The sequence below is a fragment of the Aspergillus pseudodeflectus genome, assembly GCF_044049435.1.
Source record: "Aspergillus pseudodeflectus strain CBS 756.74 chromosome Unknown BJX68scaffold_114, whole genome shotgun sequence".
Taxonomy (NCBI): domain Eukaryota; kingdom Fungi; phylum Ascomycota; class Eurotiomycetes; order Eurotiales; family Aspergillaceae; genus Aspergillus; species Aspergillus pseudodeflectus.
In genome coordinates, this window is record NW_027263890.1 from 1 (window position 1) to 25594 (window position 25594).

Genomic DNA, 25594 nt, shown 5'->3' on the forward strand with positions numbered 1-25594 from the left:
CAATATATATAATTGACCGGATGGCTGACCTGACCGGATGGCTGGCGGGGTCGCGCTAAGGCGCGACCACCGAAGGTTACCGTAGGGGTCGGTTACGCATGATGCGGAAGTAGTCAAGCATATTAGGAAAACGCCAGCCAGCAGCACCTTGTTGGCCGGGAAATACGAAGTACTGGCATGAAATACAATCAATAGGCGGGGTGCTGTACGTTCTCCCTACTCTTTTCCAGCTACAGTAAAACGTTTGATCTATACACCTAGACCCAACAATGACGGAGCAGCATTTGCAACCCGGAGCAGATATGAGCAATGACGCCCAAGTCGATGGAGAAATAGTTTGATGGCTAGTAGGATATCTGTCCAGCCCGATATTTGTCGATAGGCATCGCACGTACAACGGCATTCATATCAGCTCATCACCCACCCCACCCAGCACACAGCGCCGCAACCTCCTCCATCCTAGGTGCAACAAATCGCCCACCCCCTCCACTCTTCCCTCCAAGCCCCGGACACATCGCCACCAGCAGGCAGGCGAGAATATGCTTACACACTGCCGGTGCTGACTCTGGGTGCATGGGGAAAGTCCCACCGAAGGAGTAAGCGCCTGTGTCGCCGGCGTCAGCGTCAGCCTGCGCACATACCTCGCCTGCATGATCAGGGGTGGAGGAAGGTAACTTGTCCTCTACACGCTCGTTCACATCCGACCTCCTTTTCTCAGGTGATGGCGAGAGAGGCGATGATGGCTCAGGGCCAAGGTTTCGAAATGCGGACAGCGTAAAGGCAGGACAGGTGCAGTTCCATGCATGGAGGCGGACTTCGTAGCCCTTTGTCTGCCAGTGGTTTTGCTGATGAGGTTTGGGTTGTGTGTTCGAGAGTAGTTGATGATTTGATGTCGTTGAGGCCGATGTGACAAAGAAAAAGTCCTCTTTTCGCATACTCGAGTCGTCACTTTCGCTTCTTTTTCCGGGCTCAGTCTCCGATGTTTCAAGTTCACGATTTGCTGGCATGGCCGTATCCTCTGTAAGAACTCGCCTGATGAGCCCTCTGTCTAGGATATCCAGGGCTAGTAAGAGCTCGTTGGGAAAGATGCAGTGGAGAGTCAACATCAGCGGTTTTATGTCAGTCAGCTGTGAGTGTGGGAATGTGGATATTGGCCGCTGGTGACTTTGGTGGTAGTGGTGATGATATGGAGGTCCATCTTCGGGTGCCTCCTCATCACTGCTTTGGCCCGTATCTACCGTCGTATACTGGGATAATTTGGATAGCAGGTCATTGATAAATTGCGATGTGCGTGGGAGATCAGTCCTATGGTCGCCATTATATATAAATGTGTCAGGCTCAATCACGGTACCCATGTCGAGGATTATAGTCAAAATCGCAGAGACCGAGATAATAGAGTATACCAAACGAGGTTCACACCCCAGGAAAGCACAATGGACCACCCATTAATACTGCACATATCATCACAGACGTCGCAAGTCTTAACATTGCTCGTCGTCAAGAAGCGATGCTTGGCAAGGCAAGGAAAAAGTCGCTTACTCAGAAATTCTCCGAAGCGCATGAAAAGTCTCAACTTTAATTTTACATCCTCGGTATGGTACATACCAGAATTCCATATCAGACTTTAAGAAGCGACCAGGAAGAGCCAGTAATGTACTGTACTTGCCTGGTTAAGTGTGTGCCCAACTGAATTGAAGTACAAACTGGAGCGTGCGCTGCCCTGCCTGCTCGCCACTTGGGTTTCCAGAGCAGACCCGACGAGCAGCACCCGAAAGTCGAAACTCCAGCAGGTCGACATTGATCGAGCCGCATCTTGAGAACCCGACATCTCGCGGCATTCCGGACCGTGGTCAACAGATCAACATGGCATCTGGAAGTGAGGCTCAAGGAGAAGCCTACGAGGAGAAGAATGTGCACGAGGTGTATCAGCAGATCGCGAATCATTTTTCCGCCACGAGGTACAAGGTAAGCCTCCCAGCTTATACCCCCGACGCCATCGCATGGCAGTACAGCTCAGCTGACAATGGCAGCCATGGCCAGTCGTGGAACGCTTTCTCCTGGAACAAAAGCCCGGCACCATTGGACTAGATGTAGGATGCGGTAATGGCAAGTACCTAATGGTAAATAAAAGCGTCTTTATCGTCGCCTCAGATCGGTACGTATACTCTAGGATTTAGCTTTTGTCCTGCGGCGTGTTTCGTTTGTTTCCCTGATCTACACTGCGACTTGCAATAAAAATAACCAAAAAACCAAAAAAAAAAAATTTACATGTCATTCACCTTCGTATATCCGAATTGATATCCAATACTGACTATATCAGATCCGAAAACCTGGCGCGAATCGCCCGCCAGCATCAACCACATTCAACCATCGTGGCTGATATTCTAAGTTTGCCGCACCCGGACGCCTTCTTTGATTTCGCCATCTCAATTGCAGTTATCCACCACCTGTCTACCCCCGACCGAAGGGTCCAAGCGATCCATGAAATTCTGCAAAAGCTGAGGCCCGCCTCTGGCGACGTCCCCGGCGGTAGGGCCCTCGTTTATGTCTGGGCCCTGGAACAAAAATCGAGCCGCAGAGGCTGGGACAAGGGCGACGATAAGGATATCATGGTTCCTTGGGTCTTGAAGACCCCGCAATCCGATACCACTCCTGATGCCGAGCCCAAGGTATTCCACCGGTACTATCATCTCTATGAATCCGCTGAGCTGGAGCGTGACGTCGAGAAAGCGGGCGGCCGGGTGCTGGAATCAGGATACGACAAGGACAACTGGTGGGCGATTGCGACTCGAGTCGACGAGAAATAATCACAATCGGTCCATCACTTCGAGATCCAGCCTCGAAGCAGGGTTTCCGACGCCCTGTATCGGTTCTGTGTCAGTCAAAAGCCGCCCTATCGGGGCTCCATCAGAACCTCCCTCATAATTGATGAGGAGTATTTCGCAAATATCGTCTATTGAGAATCCCTCCTTGTGAATCAAAATACCACCAGCGCTATGCAATTCGTAACAACGCAAAAATCGAACAAAAGAAAATAGAAAGAAACAAGGCACCCTTTTAAGGAAGCGTCCGGGGAGGAAGTCCGAGGTTGGGTGCCAAGTGACCAGGATGCCCCCCTAGGTCCATCGGCGGTCGTGCTATTCGGTAGGCGTCTCGTGGAGGATGGGGAGGAGGTGGAAAGGGCAGCGGAGGGGCGAATGCTGGGATGCCAGCAGCGGGAACTCCAGCGGTGAGCTCTTGAACGGACGGTAGCTGAGGAGGCGGATGTAACGATCGTGAAGCTGATCCTTTTCTTGGACGGGCTAAAGATGTGCTGGCTCGTCGTGTCCTGGTTGTAGGTGGATCGATCGCCGAACTGGATAGTGAGAAAGGGACCACGCCAGCTCGACGGGCCATCTCCTGCTCTCCCAACTGCCAATGCATGGCTTCTGCAGCCCGCCACGGAATTGCCATCTCCTCTGCCACTTTCGACCACATCTCCGCCTTGAACCTGTTACATCACGTCAGCAATCAGAATCCACAAAACTCTAAATCGAGCATTGTCCCAAGGTACCTCTCGTAAAGTCGAGCGAGTTTGTTTTTCTTGTCCTCGTCCCATTCGCTCCGGCGCTCCAGGTAATTCTGATAATGAAGACGGCAGCTGATTGCACTTCGTCCGGGTAGTCGTTTGCTGATATCCTCCCACTTCATGCCGCTGCCTCGCAGCTCGATGATCAGAGCGTCCTCCTCTGGAGACCACTTGGATTGCTTTTTCGCCGGTGATTCCGCAGTGTGAGCTGGCTGCAGGCGTTTTGTTCCAGCAACAGGCGCCTTGGCAGTAAGCGGGGGCACCGAGGACGCCGAAGGCACCGATGGTTGGGTCGCCAGTCCGACCGGTGGTGGTGGTGCAATCGATGCCACTGGGGGCATCGGGTGCATCACAGGAGCAGGTGGGAAAGCTGACGTAGTGCTCATGGGGGTTGCCTCCTCTTCATCTTGGGGCTTCAACAGCAGTGAGATATCCACTTTGGCAGGAGGTGGTAGGATAGGCGGGTTTTGTAACGCAATCATATGCGCGATTCACAGCGTTGAAGTTATCTTGCTTTCGTTCGTTTGTACGGCTGTGTGGTGATGGGCGTATCTGAAGCGAGGCAGCAAAAGCAGCAGCAGCAGCATGTAAAAAGAGAAAGTTCGTCGTTGCGGCTGATCCTTTTGGGTGCCCGATATTTAGGTAGTAGAAGAAGGCGCGCACACCGTTCTTGACAGTGGCAAGAGGGAAAGTTCAAGTAGTCCACTCACAGCACAGGCCAGATCGAGTAGGACAAACAGGCGGGTTCAGAAAGGATTAGGTCAAACAGAAGGCCACCTTAAAACCGTATAATAAGTACCCAGCACGCTAAGTAGTCTCGTTGGGTCTCCTTGGTTCTCTAGTCCCGAAATGAGCGGCAGGGCGATAGGTCCAGCTGTGGATGATGTATCTTGACTACTCAGGTATGGTTGACTTGACTAACAAGGTGGGATAGATGGCCCTGCTGAGGCTGAGTCGTCGGAGCGTATCGTATCACAGGCCAACAGCGCGCACACACTGATGATTTAGGATAGAGAGCAAAAGCGCAGGAACCCCGGGAGCCAAATACACAACAGAGGATCGATGTGAACAGAATGTATCTAGACGATAAGGGGAAAAAAATGAGTATGGGGATTGTAGCACCAGCGGGAGTTGAAACCCAAAGAGAACGGGTCCGGTATCTTTTCGAGGAAAGGCGTTTGATACCACGAGATCTAAATCCACCTGACAGCCGTCAAAAGGATGAAGGACCGATGATTCATGCAGCGCAATAATAACGAGGGAAGGGCGTTGGGCGAGAGGAACAAGAGGAAAAAGAAAGTTCGTTGGAGGATGAAGAGAGAGAACGAGAAAGAGATGAAACACAGGCTGTACCTAGAGAGAGATCATCGGCAACGGTAAAGCAGCAGTAAGAGCAGAGACAATGACAGCTGATTGAGCAGCCGAGGGGCCAGTGAGGAGCTCACTCTGGATAGACTACGAGTAGGGACCCAGCGGCGAGACCAAGTACAAGAAACCGTTTTAAATTACTACTTTCCCTTCATCTTTTATTTAATTTTACTTTCTTCCCCTCTCTCTTTTTAAAATTGCCATGACGAAGATGGCCCTGGCTGGCTAATAAGAATTTAATCTATTTAGAATAGTTCATCGGGCGAACAAGAACCGTGGTTCTGAAGACAAGTCTTAATATTCGCCTCCATCGGACCTCCAAGTATACCAGACTGGCCTGAAGAAGACGCCTGACTTGCGCTATCCATCAGGCAGAAGACTCGGCTGAAACCCATATTTTCCAGAATCAGAAATCACAGCAAATAGGAGTGAAGATCCAAGTAGAAATGGTCAATATTAACGGCGATTATCAAACGGTTCCACTCGTTGAGCTTCCATGATGGCACTGGTAGGAGGTTGCTCGGGAGTCGACTCCAGCTTGCTTGAAGCGACGAAGAGGCGGAATGTTGGTCGAGGATTATTAAAAATACGTAGCTAATCTAACGGCCGAACGAGGGCCCTTGGGACGGGATCTTGTTGCAAGAGGATGGGGCAAATCAGCAACGCGGTTTCGGTTCTGCATCAACCAAGCTGCAACATGGTTAACTTAACTGATGCATGATAGATCGCGACGCTAACTATCTCCGAGATAATGGGGAATTGCCGCCCTATAGGAGAAACGCCTCTTAATTAGCAGAGAGGCAGACAGGCAACAGGTCATACAGTTCCTGGCTGGCAGCGAGACAGACGCGGCAAAGAGCGAAAGAGAATGCTTGCGCGACTTGCAACAGAAACATGGTTCTCTCTCGCAGTGGAGAAGCAGACCGGAGTGGAGGAAAACGAACGGGGCTGACGTTGTTCAACGGCGCCAGATCCTAAACTGGGCACATTTTAATGGAGAAGGAAATAATAATAGCAGACATCGTTAACAATTCATCGGCCGACACGGGGAGAGTACGGAGAAAAAAAAGTGCTTGTCTTGTTGACCTCACACTTGCAGCGGAGTGACTCCATCGCAGCCTTCGCAGCCCTCGCATTTTCCCGTCCTGGGCGAGCACTTCGACTAAGTTCCAACGGCTGTGGGATCGGCCGGCCAATTAGTCCTTGGCCATGACGATGGATCTGTTCAACGGCTACGAACCCAAGCCTCGAACGGCAGGTATCGGCCTAGGTAATATCGCTAGCCACGACACTAGCTGGGATCTGGGGTCTATTTTAGCGACTGTTCGCCTTTGTTCACAGTCCAACTGCAGCTCATCAGTGCACCTCATCATCGCCCATCTGGTTGGCATATTATGTCGAGCTAACCAGGGAAAAAAAAAAAACGGAAGCCAGCCACCGCCATCATCGTCGCCGTCTCCAATCGCCTTGATGATTTTCTCGATGTTCGTCATGATCTCTCTCCGCCACCGTCTGCACAATGGCATACACTATACTTTGTAGGAAATAGCAGCGTTTACCTCGCTTGAGCCTTGGAGATGGCTCAGTCACACCGACCTTGCCAGCGAAATGGCGGTGATAAATTAGACCATAGGCCAGGAGCGTCCAATCCATTACCATTTCATCTAGAAAAGTGATGCATCCAGCTGTCAATGGAGGTCACGATCGGGTCTCGAGTTCGAGGCAGGTTCCTTAATCAAACTGAATAAACAAGCTTGTTTATTATTATTGCTGGGAACTCGGGAAGACCCTGGTGAAACCCACGCGCTACTTTTCTTCTTCAGTGCAAAATTCTCCGAACAATAACAGGAGTCTTGCTGATTTCGTCCTAGTTCGTGTCACCCAGCTCGGAAGGGTTTTTGCTTCGCACTGGCTCTCTGCGAAGGTTGCATGAGCTTCTTTGGATCGATTCTCGTGCGTGTTGTTGTCTTCTGCTTTTGCACCGCATTGCATCCTTTCTTCCAACCCGGCAACTTTCGAAACATCTTTTCCGTGGTTTACGCGCGAGACATGTGTTCGTCCGCCGAGTTTACTACTAGAGTCTGGAGGGTTGCCGAAACCCAGGTCTCGACCCTTCACCAATAGTCCCAGTGATCTACCTCGCTTGAGCCTGGTCATTTCGGCTATACTAGCTCGCCCGTGCCCGCGGTGAGCCGTTGAATAAAGGGCTCAGACAGCAAGTCATTTCGGGGGGATCTTCCAACGGCTCGGTCGCATGAGTCTGGAAAGCTCGTGAAAGTCGCAAGGCGAGTCCTTCTCGCATTGGGTCAAGAGTGGCTGTCAGTTCGGAGATTGTCATGGACAGTCTCCCTACGAGCAGGAGCTTGCCGCCGCGCCTGCGCTTGTTTCCCCCCAAAATCTAGAACACTTTCTTTTCGTGGTTCAAGTTGTTCTGGCGGCGCCGCAGTGAAACCCACCGCAGGACGGAAATTACTATGTCTCCCCCTAATGCGACGCGCCCTACCGAGAACAAGGATGCTCAATAATCTCCTTGATTCTGCTCTTGTGGAAACTGGAAAGGGATGATAATCGTAATGTTCGCAATTGCGGAGAAAGTATTAGAGGTAGGTATCCTTCGAACGGCGGGGCTGACAGGCGGGTAGAGGGACAAGGGTGTTTCGAAACATTCATCTTCTGCAAGATTACTCAGGGACAGGTGGAGATCGAGCAGGTCGGTCCAAGTGCAAACGGTGGCTTGCCTTAACTAAAACGTCATTAATCGTCCGACAGGAGAACTGATTAGTGGCTGCTCCATTGGTCTTCGACTCTCGAGCGATGGACTAGAACCCGCCAAGTGGGGATGTCAACGCCAGCGGCCAGATTGCCATGGGTCCGCCGAACGCCATTCAATTTCTCAGGCTGTTTCGAAGTTCAAGGTCTTCAAATTGCCTGGAACTGCCTGAAGAAATGAAACCATTGAAAGGGAAATTCTTCAGAACGATGTTACTCTGACGAGCCGGACCATCCATGATGGTTCGAGCCCACCTCGGTCGTACGCGCACATACCACAAGTCAATCAAACCGAGGTTGGTTCAACAGAAAGTCCGGAAGGCTGCTTCTCTTAGCAGGTTGTTTGTACCATGGAACTGCGACCACTGTGCGAGTAAGTCCGAGTTCACCAAGAAGACTCCATAGATTGCAGGCGCAAAGCGCAAACACCAGATTACATGACGCGACGCGAGGCATGCAAGAAGCGCATCCGCCCTGAAGCTTGTGAGAGCTTGCGATGCGGTAAGTCGCCGCAAGATACATCATCTTGCGAGAATGCTCTGTCAACAACGGGGAGCTGATCTCTGCTGTAGCTAACTCGATGTATCATGAAGCCTGTATACCTAAGATTATGATTGTCCCTCCGCCTAGGTTCCATTTTCAGTTTCGCGACCATCTCTTATTATTGTGGATTTGCTAGTGATAACATTTGGCGAAGATGTCAGATAGAGAAAGAGAGAGCGAGATGGCGGTGGGTAACGTAGCAGGGCCTAGAACATATGTTCCCTCTGTGCATCAGTTTCGAGTTCCAAGGTTCGCTGTCGAGACGCATCTCGCCCGGCAGGAGACGCCAGGGCGGAGGATATTCGGCTGCGCGCGTCAAGTTTCCGGTCCAGGTTCATAACAATGGGACTGCGAGGGTCTGCTTTGCGAAAAATTCCCATACAATCGCAGATAACTCAGTCGGTATTCGGCAGAGAGCCGCGAGGAAGTAGTAGTATGAAGTAAAGGCCAAGCCCAGTAGGGGCTATTCCTGGTCGGAGGCCTCGATGGGCGCGCTGCGCAAGGCTAAGCTGAAGGTCCTGATCGGAAATCAGCTTCCTGATTCGCGAGCGGCTGTCTTCCTTGTGTTTCAACACCCCAGAAGCTTTGACCACTGGCCACGGGAAACTCCGCTGGACTTGATATTTCGAAGCCTGCTGGGATTTGGCGTGAACGGTGACTTCTGAGAAACGTGGTATGATTTGTCGAAGTAGGATGGAAACATACTTGGTTCCAGCCACGAAGGGGACAGATCTCGGAGCTGCCTCAAACGTTTGACTGGGAAGTTTGAAATGATCTCTGGAAACTTGACCTCGTACCTCAAACCGCTTCATTGGGCTGCGAACAAGTGGGTCCGACAGGGATACCGCTGCTAACGCTTTTCTATTTCTGGCTTGCAACAGTAATCATCCTCCACAAAACAATCAAGTTCACCGGCTTTCACCTCTGAACACCTCTCACTCCTATGGCAGGACTGAAAAGCATTCTCGGACACACAACACTTTGCCTTGTGTTATACGCTCGTCTGGGTCATATCTGCTCCGGCTGACGCTCGAGTAGATCCATGTTTATCGCCTTCCCCGAGGTCAAAGGATTGGGATTGGGAGCAAAACTTCAGGGCACAATTCAGATCGGGCCCAATATCCGACTAACCATGGCGGTGATGTAATCTCGCCCCATCCCTTCCTGTCCACAGCCAGTTGCTCAGCTGCATCCGCTGGGCTGTGTTGGTCAATAATAGACTGGGATTGACCCTGCACTCTCATCGATCTGTTCAATCATAATCGCTCACAAAGCTCAGGTGAGAACACGCGGTGTGCGGATGGCATCCCGGGTCTTGCACCTGGAGATCCTGGACCAATCACTGCAAAATCCGGGGCTGCTGCAGCTTGAATGCAAGTGGAGCTATGTATCTCTGAGCTCTTCTGGACTATTCTAGAGTAGGAAGTAGGTGAGCAGATTGGCAGCTTGAAGAAGGTTGAAACCACGCAGACCGACGCCGCCTCACAGAGTCGCCGACTCGCAGCCAAGCCAACTTGTTTACTTGAGGTGGACAGGCTGCGGAGGAAAACGGTCGACAGAAACGATGCCCAACAAAGTGGATCCAAGGCTCTTGCATGGCAACAAGGATATGGGAGGGAATCGGCTTACTCGGTTAACGGTTAACCATCGGGCTTAGGAAGGAGGCTGAGGAGAGTGCAAGAACCTAACTCTCATCACTGGACAGCTCAATCTCGAGATCTGAGGGCCGAGAGATCATGATTCGCCCGGACGTGGTCGATTGATCAATCGCGCGATTTCCTTCGCGTGGGAAAAAGCAAGACAACAACAGCACGAGAGAAAAAACACATCTGCCAAGGAGTTGCTTGACTTGTTTACCTACCAGTACCGACTCGGCAGCGCTCCGTGGAGGGATAATGGCCGGGATAAGTGACACGAGATTGCGTGGATCGAAGCGATCGCACTAGCCGGGCTGCACCATGTGCGTGCACTGTTGCATCTTAATCAGCGTTGCTCAAGCCTCAATGGAACCTTGATGGCCGAGATCCTGCGGCATTATTGTACTATCTGTCTCCCCCTCCATTCTCGCTGTGAGCTGGGAAGTTTATTACAACGCGCAACCCTGCATCGTCGAGCGCTGCAAGCGATAATATGGCTGAACTCAAAATACCGGATCCTCCAGATTACATTGCTGTCCAAGACGACGATCTCCGAAAATTGCTCCAGGCTCCAGGCAGAGTGCGTCGGCGACTCTGCAAAGATCAGGCCACCGCGAGCAAGAGAGGCCAATTGCACCACCTCTCTGGATTGGAAACCTGATCCATCCAAATCCAATGGCTGGGGCGAGGGGTCTTTCGAGGGGCACACAGCACGAGTTGTGTCGGCGGTCCTCGCAGCCATCGTCTACGGAGTACTCCACTTCACGCCTCACCAAACCTGAAACGAGAATAGGTGAGAAATGTGGGGAAATAGGGAAATTATCCATCCGATCCAGCCTTCATAATATCTCTCATACACACTGCGCAGAGCCATTCATTTGGTCGAGACCGGTCTAATTATCGTGAGGTTCTCAGGTTGCCCTTGCTCTTGTGACTATATCGCCCTGCGATATTCATCGAAATCACTCAAGAGCGAATGGTGTTTCAGTGAAATGAGGGGCGATGAGGTCCTGCTGAGCCTATACTTAGTCAACGCCACCAATGCCGTGTCTGCGAATAATGTGACCAAATTCCGCGTCTAATTTGCCAGAAACTTCCCGTGTCCGCTGGGGCCAACGATCTGTGCATCGATGACTCGTTGAGGGCGCTGGAGACGGTGGGAATCATGAATTTCCTTTGTTGTTCACTGTTGGTGATTCCGATGTCCGATCCCCCGGCCGGGAGGATTGCAGCCCCGCCAGATCTTAGGGCAAGTTCTTGTGGGCGATGAACGGCGCGAATCCTGCATTCCTGAATCGAGTGTGATGGCTGACTTTCTCGTGGGCCTGACAACGCCAAAGTCGAGACTCGAGCCTTGAGGCTTGAGGTATGTGGTGGGGGCGATTCGAGCTCTTTGACATCATCGGGGTTGACGGAACAAAGACGAATCCTCTTCCAAAGCAGCCCGCCTGCCCCCACGCAAATCAGGCTTGACTTACTCGTTTCCAAACTGCTTTGCGTTGGTTTGTACCTCGACAGAAAGGCTTGGTCTTAAGTGCATTTGCGTAGATTGTATGGAGTGTGGTGTTGGAGCGGAGAGTACTCAACAATACTTAACGACTTATTCTAGCAATCTCTAGATCTTCGTGCTCTCTCAATTGCGGCACTCGTGTCTTTGTACAAGTAGTCGCGACTAGCAAAGCTTTGTCCTAGCTCCTGTTCCATCGGGCCTGATACATGAGCAAAGCATAGGACGCAGCAATCGACAAAGGCAATCCATAGCCCAATAATACTCGACACCGCAAGCGCTTTTGCCCTTATTCGAACTTTCTTTCTCCGTTGACAGCATTCCAACATCGTCAAAGGCAACATCCGCAAGACAATGAGCAAGATGCTCAAGAACAACGAGCTTTCATGTCTTTCAGAGACGTCATCATCAGCCCTATATCTTTCGACGTTCATCGCAGCCATGCCTTCGACATATCAGAAGCATATACACAAATTACCAGCTTATAATATTCAGTCAGAGACTGGACACATAACAAGGCATATACTATACGCAACTCGGAGCCATGGGAAATACAACCGACAAAGAAGGAGCAAGTCAACGCTCTCCCTCGTATACTTCACAATTGTCTTCTAACCACTTACAGAATCGAACTTCAGTATCCTCGAAATGGGGTCCCTCATACTCGAGCACGCAAACCAGGGCTTTCAAGAACCCTGGTAGGCTCAGCTACCGCAACGCCGCCCTCATCACGCTCCTCCACTCATCTCTTCTACTGAACTGGATTGAAGAGGTCCACCCAGCAAGACACAGCTGTGGAACGACAAACATGAGCCTTCTCTGCGCCATGCACCACCTTATTGGATTCTACTGGTTTGGGGACATGCAACATAAGACGCACGAGTTCTGTATGGAGCGAGTATGGAACAAGCTACTAGCGACGACATGGAGCGGTGCGAACCTGGACAAGCCACAAGACATCAAAGACTTCCTAGGAGCGTTCTTCGAGCAACTTACAATGGAGATTAAGATTGACGCCGACAAATACTGGGAGCTGCAGCGGATTGTTCGAGTCTGTCTCAAGACGCGCCTTGTCTGCAAAGAGTGCGGGATTCAGACCCCAGCGGGTGATGAGAGACTACTCCTACGCGCCTCATTTCCTGAGATCAACGGACAGCCGCCTTGGTATGACGTTGCTGAAGCAATCCAGCATAACATGGAGCAGGCTACACTACCCTGGGCTTGTGACAAGTGTCTCAAATCAAACAAGCATAACGGCTCTGCCGAGCCTACTTTGTCTACCAAGCATATCGAGAAGCTTCCGGAGATTCTTTTTGTCGACGTCGCCTACTATGGCCACCGAGGGCAGCTGAATGGCCGTCTCAAGCTCGAGGAAACACTGACTATATCCAATGAGCTGCGATACCCTGGATCTTCCGGCGAAGGGGAAATTCGCTATGAGCTCTATTCGATCATCTTCCACAAGAAATCCGCTACAGAGGGCGAGTATGCAAGTGCGGTTAAAGGCCCTGGTGGCAAATGGGCACTTGTCGATACCAACTTTGTTACCGATGAATTGACGCTCGACAAGCTTTTGGACACAGCTGATGCTCAACAGCTAGCACGCATACTCGCCTACCGCCGACTCCCTCTCAACGGAACGCCCTCGAGACCCGCAGTCCCGAAAATCCCAATCCAGACAGCACCCATCGCCCCTATGGCGAGACAAAATCAACCAAGCACGCCCATCGCCCAGGTCGCTGGCGGCTCCGGAGTCAATCTAGAGCAAGTCATAAACCTGCGCGACGGAATCGAATGGACAGTCAAGCAGCACCTCCCACTCCCTGTCGGAGTAGACCGCCTCCTTGACCTAAAGGGCAAAGCAAGGACGCAGCGCGCCAAATTCCGTCTCACGTTCACATCCCCGGAGACAGGCGAAGTACTCGAGGGCGAGGCCTACATCTCCCTCACGCAGAAGAATAAGCGGAAAGCTAAGGTGCGTGACGGGCCTCCCAAGAAGCGCGGACGTCCGCTGGGATCCAAAACGGGCACTGGTATTGCAAAGAAGAAGGCAGAGCCCAAGCGGGCGAAGACTCCGGATCCTCCGATTGTTACTGTATTGGGTGTTCCCCGGCCGGGTGAGGCTGTCCTGCCAAAAGTTATCAATCCAGTCGAGAAGCCCCAGCGGCCGGATGGTACAGAAGGGTCTGAGGCGCCAATCGTGGTGGCATCTGAGGAACCGAGTCCCGACGACGAGATCGAGCACGATGCAGCAGATGAAGCAGGAGCTCCTCTCGTAGAAAAGATGGATACCGACGATCAGGACTCTGAAGCTAAAAGCCCCACGGAACGGGAAGGCCCAATGGATATACAACCCGCGAGCATCATGCTGGACGATTCCGACGACGATAGCGAGCCGGTACGTCCATATGCGAGAAGTGCCCGACCTGAGACTTTCATCCCTGAATCCTAAGCCTGAGGAAGTCACTTGTATCATCAACTGTACATCGATTTACTTCAATTGTTCAAGGCGTCGACAATCAAGAGATTGTGGCTGGCTGTATTTGATCAACCTGGGCGTTTTGCAGGTTCACATCACTATATAGAAAACAGATACAGAGGGGCATGGATCTCGAAAAGATTAGAAACACACTAGGTAATAATAGAACCCAGATTCTAAGTAAGAGTTATCAAGAAACAGGGCTCAAGGAATAATTTATAGCTATACTTCAGACAGTAGACGACTCCTTGCGTAGAGGGATCGAGCGCAAATCTTCGCACATATTGCGCCAAATTTTCCAAGGCAAGAACTAGACAGTCAAATTTTGGCAAGGGTCCTAGGAGTTTAGAAGTCTCCAGGTCAGTCAGGGTGCTCATGAGAGATGCATCACCAATGATATTGGAGATAGAACTCCCTTTCTTGGCTTATTTCCAGGCGGCCGACGGCCTTCTAGGAACGGATGTCTGATTGGTCAAGCCAAAATTAAACCGATTCGCGTCCCACATACGCCTTATCACGAACCACACCCCGCCATGAATTTCTTCTTATCAAGTCCCCGACATCCTCAACAGCAACTGAACCGCAATCAGCTTGTTTGTCTTTACATCGAGCTTAACTTTAGTCAAGTGTAAGAATTACCACTCAATTTTCGTTACTGTTGTTCGTTTTTGTGGGCAAGTGATTGGCGAATCTTGAGAACTCCGCGATCTGGTCCCTGAAGACTCCCCGCACGATGAATGCTGGCCACCATATTCAGCCTTTTTGGTACTTGACATACTTTATCTTGAGCTCAACTTACACCAGCCCAGGACCAATCTCTAGTAAACACCATCTACATACCAATACACGAAACCTCATCCCAAACCGCCACCATGTCCTTCCAACCAACCCCCAGCGACATCGCCGTCACAATCACCACCCCTTCAACCGCCCCAACAACCGACGAACCGCGCCTCCTCTCCGAACGCCGCATCACCCCATCATGGACCGTCCTCCAAACAAAGGGCAAGCTCGAGACCATGACCGGAATCCCACCGAGCAGCCAACGCCTCCTCCTCAAGACCCACGGCCGGCCCGACCAGTGGCTCGACGCCGACGACACAATCATCGGCGACTGGGGACTGATGAAGGGGAGTGAGCTCGTGGTCCACGATACCCGTCCGCAAGCGGCGAGAGTCAACTTTAGTGACCTCTCTGCTGTGGAAAAGTATGTTCTCCCAACGGAGACGTACGAGAGCCTCCCGAACTCGGTCCTTGCTTGGAAGAAGAATCAGAAGCTGGGGCGGTTTGATCCGAGTGCGCTTCCGCCTGTAGAGGCGATGCTTGAGCAGGCTCGGAGAGATGCGAAGGAGGTTGAGAAGAGAAGTGAGTTGTGCCCTTTACTCCGTCTTATTCCTCGTTCGAGAGGCGAGAGAGATTCGCTAACAGTTGCTATTCTCCCTAGAAATAACCGTCTCAAAACGCGCCATCATTCTTCCCTCATCACCACCGCACATCCGACGAGGAACAGTCCGCTTCGTCGGGCCAGCCCCTACGATCCCATTTGCCGGCGTCGATGCAGAAACAGTTGATCCCTCCGGGCCTTTACCCATTTGGGTCGGTATTGAGCTCGATGAGCCAACGGGGAAGAACGACGGAAGCGTCGGTGGAAAACGATACTTCACGTGTCCCAATAAAACGGGTGTCTTTGTTAAGCCGGAGAAGGTCCAGGTAGGAGATTTCCCGCCGCTCGGACTGGACGATGAGTTGGATGAGGATATGGAGGAAATATAGTCAATATCCCCAAGCGATGATAGTAAAAAAGTTGAAAGATAATGTGTCAGATTCGTTCGAAACTCTCATTGAGTTCGGTTATGTAGATCCGGCAGGCACAGTAATTCCACCTCCCTTGTTCACTCATCCATAATCCAATGCATAAGGCTCGGAATAAAAGTGTGCAGGGACAAATAATAACAAACACCGCGCGTCGGGGTAACATGAAGATGAGTCGCTAAATGGGAGAACCAAAAATGCAGTGAAGGGATGCGGGGGACGGTCTGATATCACACCAACAAGTAAAGCCGAGGGGAGGTTAAAAGTTATGCCAAAAGGTGAAATAAAGAAGACATCACAACGGAGTCGGGGAATGTAGAGGATAAGCAGAGGGTTGATGTGCCCTAGGGCTCAGGCAGCGGCCTTCTGCTTCCCCTTTGGTCGGCCTTTGCCGGAGGCAGCCTTCGGGCGAGCTGGCGGGGTATTCGATTCGCCGTCGAGGGCGTCGGCTTTGGAAGCAGACCCGGGGGTCTCGTCGCCTTCTGTAGGAACACAGCCCTGTGTGAAGAACAACCGGGCGTCCTTGCTGTAGGTATTGGCAAAACTGTAATAATTGCCTGAGAGGTTATTAGCTTCGAAAGGATCAAGAGCTTGAACTGACTTACCTCGAGGAACTTGGAAAACACACCCCTTCCCTGCGCTGAACTGCACACCAGAAATATCGACCAGAACTCGTCCGTATACAACATAAAACACCATGTGCATCTTCTTCGAGTTCTTTGGTTTTTTGACTCCACCGGGCGGTAGTTCAACGATGCCGGAGCCGATGAAGGGGGAACTAAGGAGCTTCGCAAATCGAAAGGTTGCTCCTTTGACGTCGCGAGTTTCAATGCCAGAAGGAGCGTAAGCAATATCTGTGATTGTCAAATTAGTATCGGACAGCATAAGGTTTTAAACGAGAAACCTACCAAGCACCTCCTCCTCGTTCGTTGCCGTTTGACTTTCCGGGTCCCATTTTCTGATATAGCCATGCAGAACGCCACCCTGCTCCTCATACGGGTCGCGGTATTGTTCATCCTCGTCCTCGGATTCATCGTCTTTGCTCTTTCTTGATTTCGACTTTTTGGATCGGCGCTTCTGTTTCCTCTCGGGCTCCAGCTCTTCCGTCCGAATGATCTCTTTGATTTTTGAAAGAGGGAATCGTTCGCCTTCGGCGGCTTCCTCGTCACCATACACGCACCGCTCATTTTTCCAGTAGGCTAGTGGTCTGACAGAAGCACGTCCTGAGCGCGTATGGGTTGTCGCGGGATCAGAAGGGGCCTCGCGTTTGAGGATATATAGGCTCCTTCCTCTGAGCGGTCCAGTTCGGTTGACGTAGTTCTCGACCACCTTATCCAACTCGGGGTCACCTGAAGGGCCTGTGATTCGCCGTTTCGGTTCTGAAGTTTTGGCCTTCTTCGCGGGCCGCTGCCCTTCTGCGTTCTCCGTGGATTTGTTTTGGGCTTTCGGTGGCCGGCCCGCGCGCTTCCGTTTCTGTGCGGGCCCTTGGGGTTCTGTTGTTTCTTGCGATGAGGTAGCTTTCGCGCCCTTCGCACCTCCTGCTGGCTTGCGGCCTCTCCCAGGCCCTTTGCGCTTTTCTGCCGCAGTAGACTGCGCCGGTATCTCCTCCGCATCGTTGTCATCCATGTCGTCGGAATTGTTTCCTAGCATGGTGTCGTCATCCGCGTTAAAGCTGTCGCCGAAGTCGTCTTGTGCCTGATCAAGAGAGTCTCCGTTCTCATCCGCATCACCATCGCTATCGGATAAAGATATCTGTGCTGCTTTCTGGGCCCTTTTGTTTCCCTTGTTACGTGCGGCATTCGAATGATCTAGTGATGGTGTAGCATTGATGGAGCGACTGGTAAGCGGGGAAACATCACGCCTTGAATCGGCCTTCGCGCTCCTGCCGTCGGAGGGACTCGATGACGCAAGGTCACGTTGCGGACTTTGAGAGGAGCGCAATCCAGGTGTCCGACGCGGAGATCCAGGCATACCTGATTTTATTGGGGAGCGCGCGACGGGGGGCGGGAGATGAGGTGTGCGTGAGCCATTGGCGCCCTTGAGAAAATCGGCAGGACCAAGACCGTTGCCTGTTGTGAATTGTGATTAGAACCGCCATGGCCGCGACCTCGCATAAAAATACACACCCTCGTCCATGGACATTCCATCAGAGCCATCATAAGAATCGCTTCTGTCAAATCCGTTCTCTTTGACGGGGGACTTCTCGGGCGATGAGAATATTCCATCGACCTCTTCCATTCCGTGCTCATCTCGCTTGCCTTCTTTAAGGGTGATACCTGTGCGCCTGCCGACCGTCAGCCACTGCGTGACGATATTTATACCGGAAAAGCTAGATCTGATGTATTTAAAATCAAGAAACGTGGAGACTTACCTTCCAGCTTTTCCGACGTTGGAAAAGTCCAGGTCGCGAGCCTTTGCTTGGCCCCGGGGAGCCATCGTTGCGGTTTGTGATAAACAGCCGGGCGTTGGCTGACCAGGCACGAAATTCAACCGGGATATTCAAGTCGCAGCAAAGGCGATCCACGACGAGGATTGTGTTAACGGTTATCGTAGAAAGGTGGTGAGAGAGAAATAACTTGGGGAGAAAAGTGTTGAAAGAACGCTGGAGGGGACCTGGAATTCATGACGCGCGAAGCCGCTAGTCCGGAATCGTTTGAGACGCGTCCCGGAGGTGAGTACATAGTACTGCCCAAGTTACTCCGTACGAATTGGCCATTATTTACCTCTCCAGTACATACCTGCGAGCTTCATCACTATTACTTCTCTGAAGCTATCATTTATATATCAATATATCACATACGTACTAATAATTATCTCGTGGTGAACGTTTCCCTACTCCAGATAACCACTGAGCTAGCTTCAATCGTCTTGGTGCCTGAGGCCTTGCGGTAGCATCTTTGATATTAGGGGTCCAACACCATCGCTTGCGGGATAATGTAGTCCCTAACAACAGGGTATAGGTCCTTCTCGCCATTATCCTGTCCTCTTGCTTTGCTCCTTTGACCCATCTTCCGCGGTATACCCAGCCCGCACCCAATCATCTGGCTGATACTGGATACTTTGGCTGGACACTCTCCATCTTTATCACAGAACGACTACGCCTTCAATTATAAGCCAGGATCAGGCATCGCCCCTCGTTTACGGCGAGAACTATAAATTTCTCAGTTTTTGGGTATCATGATTTCCAGTCCACACGTTATATGCCCTTTTGGGGCTTACACAGGTCAGGACCCAGAGACGGCTGAGGGACATGTCAGTAGGGGCATTACCCATCTTAAACTGCGTCGCGCACCCTGTGGAGGAAAGGGAATAGAAAGGGAATTCCCTGTCTGTGTTGTCACTTGTCAATGGCATACGTAGTATGGATATTTCTTGGCCATCTAGGGGTTGTGCACCATTTAGTGGCAGGTTCCGACGGCAATGAAAGTATATAATTATACAACATAAAAAAAGGTCGGTATACTTGCTTGATAAGTACAGTGTCAGCATGGAACCAAGGATGGGCCAGATACTGTTAGGTCGCTGCACTCTTAGAGCGGAATTTTCCACTGACTGATGTACAGAGGCCTGAAAGCCCGAATAATATAAGTATTCAATACCTTCATAAGTGTTGTTTGAGTCTCAAGAGTCGAGAGCCTCCCACTCGGCTCCTGACTCGAGTTGTTCGCGATCGAAAGGAGTTTAGCGTCGCTCCTTGCCGCCGCTAGTGAGAGCCAAATAGAAACGATTGGTGGAACTGAGCCGAGCACGCGGCGTCAACGTCAAGTTCGAGGTTTGGCAGCCCAAGGAGGCTCTGATTCCTGTATACTTCGTACCTGGCTAGATATAAGAATCACAGGCTTAAAAACATGCAAAGTGAAGTAAAAATGAGCATAAAGTCAAGTGATAAAACGCGGCGAAAGCTTAAGGATTGAACTTATAACCGGCACTTGAGAGCCCTACCAATTAAGAAACAAAGTCCTTTTGCTGTACTTTAGAGTGGAAAAAATGTGTAAAAAGAGGAAACCACGCAGATACATACATCAACAGCGTTGGGTGGTTGAGCTACTCCCGTCGATCTAGGGGGGACACCCCCCACTTTCGCAGCTCCACGCAGGCTCTAGACATTCCAAAAATGAGGAAAAAAGAAAGCGCCAAATGTGGATTGAACACATGACCTACCGGACTGCAGCCGGTTGCTCTACCACTGAGCTACTGACGCTTGTTGTTGAAAACGTTCGCTGATGGCGGACTTATAACACCCGTGATATTGCAGCCGCTTTACATCGCCACTGAGCTATCAAAACACGCGGATCACAAATATTCGGTTAATTTGAATTTGCAAGGCTTCGATCAAGGCTTTACAATATATCTTTGTGGTCCCTATCCCGCGAAGGAGCCAGTTGCCCCACCAGCAACGTTCGTGCAACGAGAGACGTGAAACGGGAGACAGGACTGAACTGCAGTCAGTTCTACTTCTTAGATCTATATATAGGCTTCTCTATATTTCCCACTACTGTTTTTATGAGAGACTGTGCCACTTGTGGTGCTCCTGCGAGGTCACTGCAAAGGCCACGAAGTCCCTCTTCGTCGAGAAGGGCTTCAACCTCCACGTGACCACATTTTAAGCACATCTGCGTTTTGATGACTCGCATTTTTTTCTTCCACATGGATATTGACGAGGCATAAAAGGAGTAGACCCCCGCTCTCAGTATATCCTAGATCTGAAACTGGCAATCGGTTCGTGCTTGTTCTAATTACTGCAGATGGTGTCGTGGCTCCAGTATGATTAAAATGGTTAAGCGTGGCGCGCAGAGTGTTGAAAACAATGAGAGCAAACATGACAGCTGAATGGGAAGGAAAATGAGACATAGACTAGCACTGCTTTTAAGATACTAGGCCCTTAGAAGAAAGCTAGGACATTGTATGGTGAGTGAGATGTGAGTGAGATTTGCCTGAAAGGCTGAGTATTAATCCTAAGGCTGGGAAGATACCATCGACCTCTCCCTGTTCCATAGCAAGAGGCTGGATAGGCTCCCTGTGCAGACCCAAGCGAACCTACATATTTTCAGACTACGCACAACCATGCTACGTAGAGTCTCCTGATTCAGGCATGCACTGGCACGCCCACAAATCAGACCTATTGTATATCAAGGAAAGTGGAAACTCCCCAGACATATTTAAGCCGGCCTTGAGAAATGTAATGTACACTCCAATGGACGGTTATCTAGATCATATCGCATTTAGCTTATCTACCTTTTCTTTGTTTTGTCCTTGGACTCCTGATCCTCCTTCTGCTCAGCCGCAGCCCCATTGGCTTTCTTTGCGCCATCCTTCTCACCCTTGGCAGCGTTGGCCTCCTGTTCCCTCTTCTGGTCATTTTCCTCCTGCTGTTGCCGGTTCTGGATCTTGTTCTCGATAAGGTCGTGGAATGCGGTGACGGCACGGACCAGACTGCTCAAATAGATAGCCATTAATTGATCATTTGTCTTGATGCTCATGGCGCGAGCCAGCTCCGTATTATCTGTTGGTGGTTCTGGCTCTCCGCCGGCGCGGGAGCTGGCAGTGGGCGTGGAGAGGTTGGGGAGGAGGTTGAAGACATCCTGAAGGTTGCCGAGAATGGCGTGATTGACTGGTAGTTCGTGGTCGAGAACCTTCTGGAGATACTGTCCGATATCACGTAGGCGAAGGTGCAGGCCCTGGAGGGACTGCAGTTGCGATGTGATACGAGTTGAGAGTGTCCCGACGGCGACGTCTCTGATGTCTCGGAGCAGGTGCTCAACACCAATTTCTTCCGCCTCTTCCGCTTCGATCGTGGATGGAGTATGCACGAATGTCCGGGATGTAGTGGTACCGTCCTAAAGAGCGATTGATCAGCTAGTTTTCTTCCTTGTAGACACGGCAGCACTTACATCTTTAATCTCATCAACGGCAAAGTAAGCATCAGTGGGCACGCCAACCTCCTTTGGCTGCACGTCAACAATCACTAGCAACGGGTTCGGTGTGTATCGTTTGAACAGTTCGTTGATCTCGAGATCGGAGGCTCGTAGCTTCGGGCCGGAATGGTACCATCCGATCAACTTCTCTCTTGCGTTGATCTTCTTGAACATGTCTCGCATTGACTCGACAAAGTTGTGATCTAAGAACCACACCGACGGATCCTTTTCATCTTCCTCAAAAGGGACTGAGATAATGTCAGCTGTGGACTCTCAGACAGGGCGAGACTGGGTGGACTGCATACCGGCGAAACTGTTCGATACCCTGACATTCTGGCCAATGTGTTCACCTAGCAGCACACCGACAACACGCTTCCGGGTCCCCTTGGCCGAGCGTCCGTAGTGATCTGCGACAGAGAGGAGTACTAATGGAGCGACCGTAACGGTCCGCGTGACAAGGGAAAGGGTGTCCGCCGTCGTGGCAGGCATGGCGTATGATGGAATGCAAGGAAGGGCTAAGCGTGATTTAAAGTCTGCAATAGCAAGCGCTGGAGAGAAGCGGCCAGGAGGTGAAAGTAAATAGCTTCGGAGAGGGGAGGGATGGCAGGCGGATGGAGGATGACGATGAGAGGTGGAAGCTCAGGCTGTTTGTCTGGTGTTGGAGCTGTGCTTGAGCCACATATGGCTGTGTAAGCTATCTTGGTGCCTTAGCGCCTGAGGCACCCAGGAACATGTCCCTACAATTGACCGAGTTCGAGTTGGAGTTTACTTTGGACTGCATTTATTCTACCGCACATGTTCTCACTTTTGAATTTACTAGTGTTTCAATACCCAAGTAAGCTCTGAATTGTTGAAAACCCGGCAGTTTTAGCATGGACAAAATCCGGGAACAAGCCTCGGAGCAGCGGGAACGTCCTCCGCTCTCGGTGCTGTACTTTTCACCCCCAACATGCTTCCCGCTCTTCCCTTCCATTTCCCCGTCCTTGCGCCTCAACCTGCTTGTACTCTCCTCTCTTCCACCCTCTCCTCCCGGTCGTTTTCGCAAAAGCTCTTTCGCTAGAGACTTTGATTCTTCTTCCCCTCCCTTAATCTCTCCGCAATGGCTCCCATCACAGACGACGCGATCGCTGGACTCAAGTCCACGATCGGACAGCTCGAAGCTCGCATTGGCGATCTTGAAAACCGCCTCCTTGGAAAGGAGGCTAAGCCCAAGTCCGTTTCGGAGCAGATGCGCCTGATTCTCATGGGGCCTCCTGGTGCTGGTATGCGAAGAGGACTTACAAAGGACGTTCCTGAAGCAAGATCTAACATAACCTAGGCAAGGGTACACAGGCGCCTAAGATCAAGGAGAAGTACTGCGTGTGCCATCTGGTAAGTGCTCGCCGACTCTGAACTCGGGTTTAAGAAGTTGCGCGGCTAATAATTTTCTTGCTAGGCCACCGGAGACATGCTGCGGTCCCAGGTCGCGAAGAAGACTGAGCTCGGAAGGGAGGCCAAGAAGATCATGGACCAGGGCGGCCTGGTCAGTGACGAAATCATGGTCAACATGATTAAGAGCGAATTGGAAAACAACGCCGAGTGCAAGAACGGGTGCGTATTTGGTCATGATTTCTGGTAAGCGAAGGCTGACGTGTGTTAGTTTCATCCTTGACGGATTCCCTCGTACTGTTGCCCAGGCCGAGCGTCTCGATGATATGCTTGAAGCTAGCCGCCAGAAGCTTCAGCACGCCGTTGAGCTCCAGATCGACGATGCTCTCCTCGTTGCGCGTATCACCGGCCGTCTTGTCCACCCTGCTTCCGGTCGGTCATACCACAAGATCTTCAACCCTCCCAAGGAGGAGATGAAGGACGACATCACCGGTGAGCCTCTGATCCAGCGCTCCGACGACAACGCCGAGACACTGAAGAAGCGCTTGGCCACATACCACGCCCAAACCGCGCCTGTTTGTGACTACTACAAGAAGACCGGTATCTGGCGCGGCATTGACGCTAGCCAGGAGCCTGGTCAGGTGTGGAAGAGCCTTCTGGGAGTCTTCCAGAACAACTAGATCATTTCCTTTGTTTACTAAACGCAGTCATGTTTAAAAGCTGTGCGCGTGTGGTTTGCCACGATTCCTGACGCAGTGACACGAGCGGTTATTCTGGAGAATTGTAATTGGCTTCCTTCTGTCTTTATGAAGACCGAATTTGTTAGGAATAGAGTTGTTTCCGGGGGCCGGTTGATATACAGAAGACCTACCTGGGAGCACTTGTTTTGTACAATAGTTTGAGCCCATGCTTGGGAATAAAACTCAACCCGGCCTTGTTTTGGTTCAACCCTAAATAAGCCTAGAACTTCTAAACTTCTACAGCTGAGTAGGATAGACAGTAGACTCAATCTTCTCTGGATAAGTCAGCCCGTTCTGCCTTCTCGCCTCATCCATCACGTCCATGATGACAACGCTCTCCTCCCAAGAGAGCGTTTCACTCTCCAACTTCCCATCGCGCAAACACCTTGCCACCTCATCAGCCTCCCAATACATCCCCTTACCATCGGCTGGGAAAGTGAACTTCTTCTCCTGGATTTCCCCTTCTCCCTTTGCCGGGATAAGTCGATAGACCTCTGGGCGGAACGCTGGTCCATCAACCTGGATCTCACCCTTCGTACCCTGGATACGAATCGCAGGACGGGCGGAGTTCTGCTGATCTGGGTCTGTCCAGACACGAAGATGAGTCGACGCAACAGCCTGGGATTCACCTGGATGCTCGGGGTTCGAGGGCGTGCTGGTCGGGAAGGAGAGTAGGATGGTGGTTGCCTCGTCGGCGCCCGTGAGGTGGTAGGGCGTAATGTGCGCGGAGACTCGGGAGGGGGGCTTCCTCTGCTCCTTGGGGAGGGTGTGGTAGAGGGTTTGGAAGACCCAGGTCAGGGAGTAGATGCCCACTGCACAGATTAGCATCAAATCCCCCAGGCACAGCACACCAACCGCGTCAGCAGCTCGAGGATGCCAGGATGGGAACCATACAATCAAGCAACGCTCCTCCCGCCAAATCCTTATTAACCATGCGATGCTCCGTCCCAAACTTCTCCTCAGGCTTGTCACCAAAGCTATTATCCGCGGTAACACGCAGCACCTCGCCAATGCGTCCCGCCTTGATCAACTCGCGGACCTCAATACTAAGCGGGAAATACCGCGTCCAAACGGCCTCCATGAGGAACAGATTTTTCTTCCGCGCTGTCTCAACGAGGATGCGCGTCTGCGCCGCATTCACCGTGAACGCCTTCTCGCAGAGGACGTTCTTCCCAGCTTCCAGGGCGAGCATGACATTCTGGAAATGGTGTGAGTGCGGTGTTGCGACGTAGACGACGTCGACGTCGGGGTCGGCGACGAGGTCTTCATATGAGCCGTAAGCCGCGCAGGGGGAGGGAATGCCTGTTTCTGAGATGAATTTCTCGGCGCGCGAGGCCGAGGAGGAGGACGAGACTGCGACGACGGTGTGGGAAACGTCGGAAGCGTCGCGGGCTGCGGGGTCGCGGAGAAGGTCGCGGACGAAGACTGTTTTGTTTAGCTTTTGTGATTGCGGGAGGTAGGATGTGGAGGGACTGACCATCAGCGATCCAGCCAGTAGCTGTATCATTCAATTCGACTGTTAGTGCTTATGTTGTTTGAAAGCATAAAGGGGAGAGGGGTCATACCCAGGATACCCCACTTCACGTTGTATGGAGCCATGTTGGGAGTAGTAGTAGTACTGGAAGGGTTGGGATAAACGCTACAAGATGAAGGGAACGAAACGTAGGAGAGGGGTATAAGTGCAGACGATTGGAGTACTCTAAGCTTTAAATGAAAGATAATGGCAGCGCAGGAGACTAAGCGATTCCATTCCTACCACGGAGTTGCGCCGTGTGGGTCGGGTCGTATACTATTTCCCGACGTCATACAAGCTGATACTGACAGGGGCACTAGAGCCACTGGTGGGCTGCATTTATGTGGAGCCACGTTGTTTTAGTAGATAAATCGA

General features: G+C 51.5%; 10 protein-coding genes and 1 non-coding gene across 11 annotated transcripts; 4 read left to right on the top strand and 7 right to left on the bottom strand.

Moving 5' to 3' along the window:
* Positions 1 to 125: 125 nt before the first annotated feature.
* BJX68DRAFT_250600 (uncharacterized protein) lies at positions 126 to 1471 on the bottom strand. The gene is made up of 2 exons (XM_071042279.1): positions 1404 to 1471; positions 126 to 1305 (listed from the first exon to the last, which is right to left on the bottom strand). Exons 1-2 carry the CDS (start codon positions 1457 to 1459, stop codon positions 417 to 419), a joined length of 945 nt encoding a protein of 314 aa, XP_070892097.1. The 5' UTR covers positions 1460 to 1471; the 3' UTR covers positions 126 to 416.
* Positions 1472 to 1777: 306 nt separating this feature from the next.
* BJX68DRAFT_36036 (tRNA (carboxymethyluridine(34)-5-O)-methyltransferase) lies at positions 1778 to 3159 on the top strand. The gene is made up of 3 exons (XM_071049027.1): positions 1778 to 1965; positions 2031 to 2155; positions 2321 to 3159. Exons 1-3 carry the CDS (start codon positions 1864 to 1866, stop codon positions 2805 to 2807), a joined length of 714 nt encoding a protein of 237 aa, XP_070892098.1. The 5' UTR covers positions 1778 to 1863; the 3' UTR covers positions 2808 to 3159.
* On the bottom strand, positions 2992 to 4432 carry BJX68DRAFT_36060 (MYB DNA-binding domain protein). Its single transcript, XM_071049028.1, has 2 exons — positions 3554 to 4432; positions 2992 to 3490 (listed from the first exon to the last, which is right to left on the bottom strand). Exons 1-2 carry the CDS (start codon positions 4048 to 4050, stop codon positions 3058 to 3060), a joined length of 930 nt encoding a protein of 309 aa, XP_070892099.1. The 5' UTR covers positions 4051 to 4432; the 3' UTR covers positions 2992 to 3057.
* Positions 4433 to 10800: 6368 nt separating this feature from the next.
* Positions 10801 to 11831, bottom strand: BJX68DRAFT_250614 (uncharacterized protein). Its single transcript, XM_071042280.1, has one exon. The coding sequence runs from the start codon at positions 11824 to 11826 to the stop codon at positions 11491 to 11493; it is 336 nt and encodes a 111-aa protein (XP_070892100.1). The 5' UTR covers positions 11827 to 11831; the 3' UTR covers positions 10801 to 11490.
* Positions 11832 to 12200: 369 nt separating this feature from the next.
* Positions 12201 to 13844, top strand: BJX68DRAFT_273476 (uncharacterized protein; the record flags this gene model as incomplete). Its single annotated transcript, XM_071047474.1, has 1 exon — positions 12201 to 13844. One exon carries the CDS (start codon positions 12201 to 12203, stop codon positions 13842 to 13844), a length of 1644 nt encoding a protein of 547 aa, XP_070892101.1.
* Positions 13845 to 14434: 590 nt separating this feature from the next.
* On the top strand, positions 14435 to 15839 carry BJX68DRAFT_36175 (TBCB family protein). Its single transcript, XM_071049030.1, has 3 exons — positions 14435 to 14499; positions 14676 to 15236; positions 15316 to 15839. Exons 2-3 carry the CDS (start codon positions 14744 to 14746, stop codon positions 15642 to 15644), a joined length of 822 nt encoding a protein of 273 aa, XP_070892102.1. The 5' UTR covers positions 14435 to 14499; positions 14676 to 14743; the 3' UTR covers positions 15645 to 15839.
* A 66-nt stretch (positions 15840 to 15905) lies between these two features.
* On the bottom strand, positions 15906 to 18212 carry BJX68DRAFT_36150 (Cupin domain protein). Its single transcript, XM_071049029.1, has 5 exons — positions 18055 to 18212; positions 17810 to 17967; positions 16592 to 17752; positions 16289 to 16537; positions 15906 to 16240 (listed from the first exon to the last, which is right to left on the bottom strand). The coding sequence occupies exons 1-5, from the start codon at positions 18117 to 18119 to the stop codon at positions 16035 to 16037; spliced, it is 1839 nt and encodes a 612-aa protein (XP_070892103.1). The 5' UTR covers positions 18120 to 18212; the 3' UTR covers positions 15906 to 16034.
* A 1600-nt stretch (positions 18213 to 19812) lies between these two features.
* Positions 19813 to 19884, bottom strand: BJX68DRAFT_t162. The gene has a single exon. It is a non-coding gene; the product is annotated as a tRNA-Cys (tRNA).
* A 509-nt stretch (positions 19885 to 20393) lies between these two features.
* Positions 20394 to 22346, bottom strand: rpn8 (proteasome regulatory particle lid subunit RPN8). The gene is made up of 3 exons (XM_071042281.1): positions 21904 to 22346; positions 21575 to 21846; positions 20394 to 21520 (listed from the first exon to the last, which is right to left on the bottom strand). The coding sequence occupies exons 1-3, from the start codon at positions 22085 to 22087 to the stop codon at positions 20915 to 20917; spliced, it is 1062 nt and encodes a 353-aa protein (XP_070892104.1). The 5' UTR covers positions 22088 to 22346; the 3' UTR covers positions 20394 to 20914.
* A 210-nt stretch (positions 22347 to 22556) lies between these two features.
* adk1 (adenylate kinase ADK1) lies at positions 22557 to 23879 on the top strand. The gene is made up of 4 exons (XM_071042282.1): positions 22557 to 22860; positions 22917 to 22969; positions 23034 to 23188; positions 23238 to 23879. The coding sequence occupies exons 1-4, from the start codon at positions 22698 to 22700 to the stop codon at positions 23644 to 23646; spliced, it is 780 nt and encodes a 259-aa protein (XP_070892105.1). The 5' UTR covers positions 22557 to 22697; the 3' UTR covers positions 23647 to 23879.
* BJX68DRAFT_250634 (Gfo/Idh/MocA family protein) lies at positions 23880 to 25422 on the bottom strand. The gene is made up of 4 exons (XM_071042283.1): positions 25272 to 25422; positions 25184 to 25204; positions 24601 to 25131; positions 23880 to 24518 (listed from the first exon to the last, which is right to left on the bottom strand). Exons 1-4 carry the CDS (start codon positions 25303 to 25305, stop codon positions 23944 to 23946), a joined length of 1161 nt encoding a protein of 386 aa, XP_070892106.1. The 5' UTR covers positions 25306 to 25422; the 3' UTR covers positions 23880 to 23943.
* Positions 25423 to 25594: the final 172 nt, after the last annotated feature.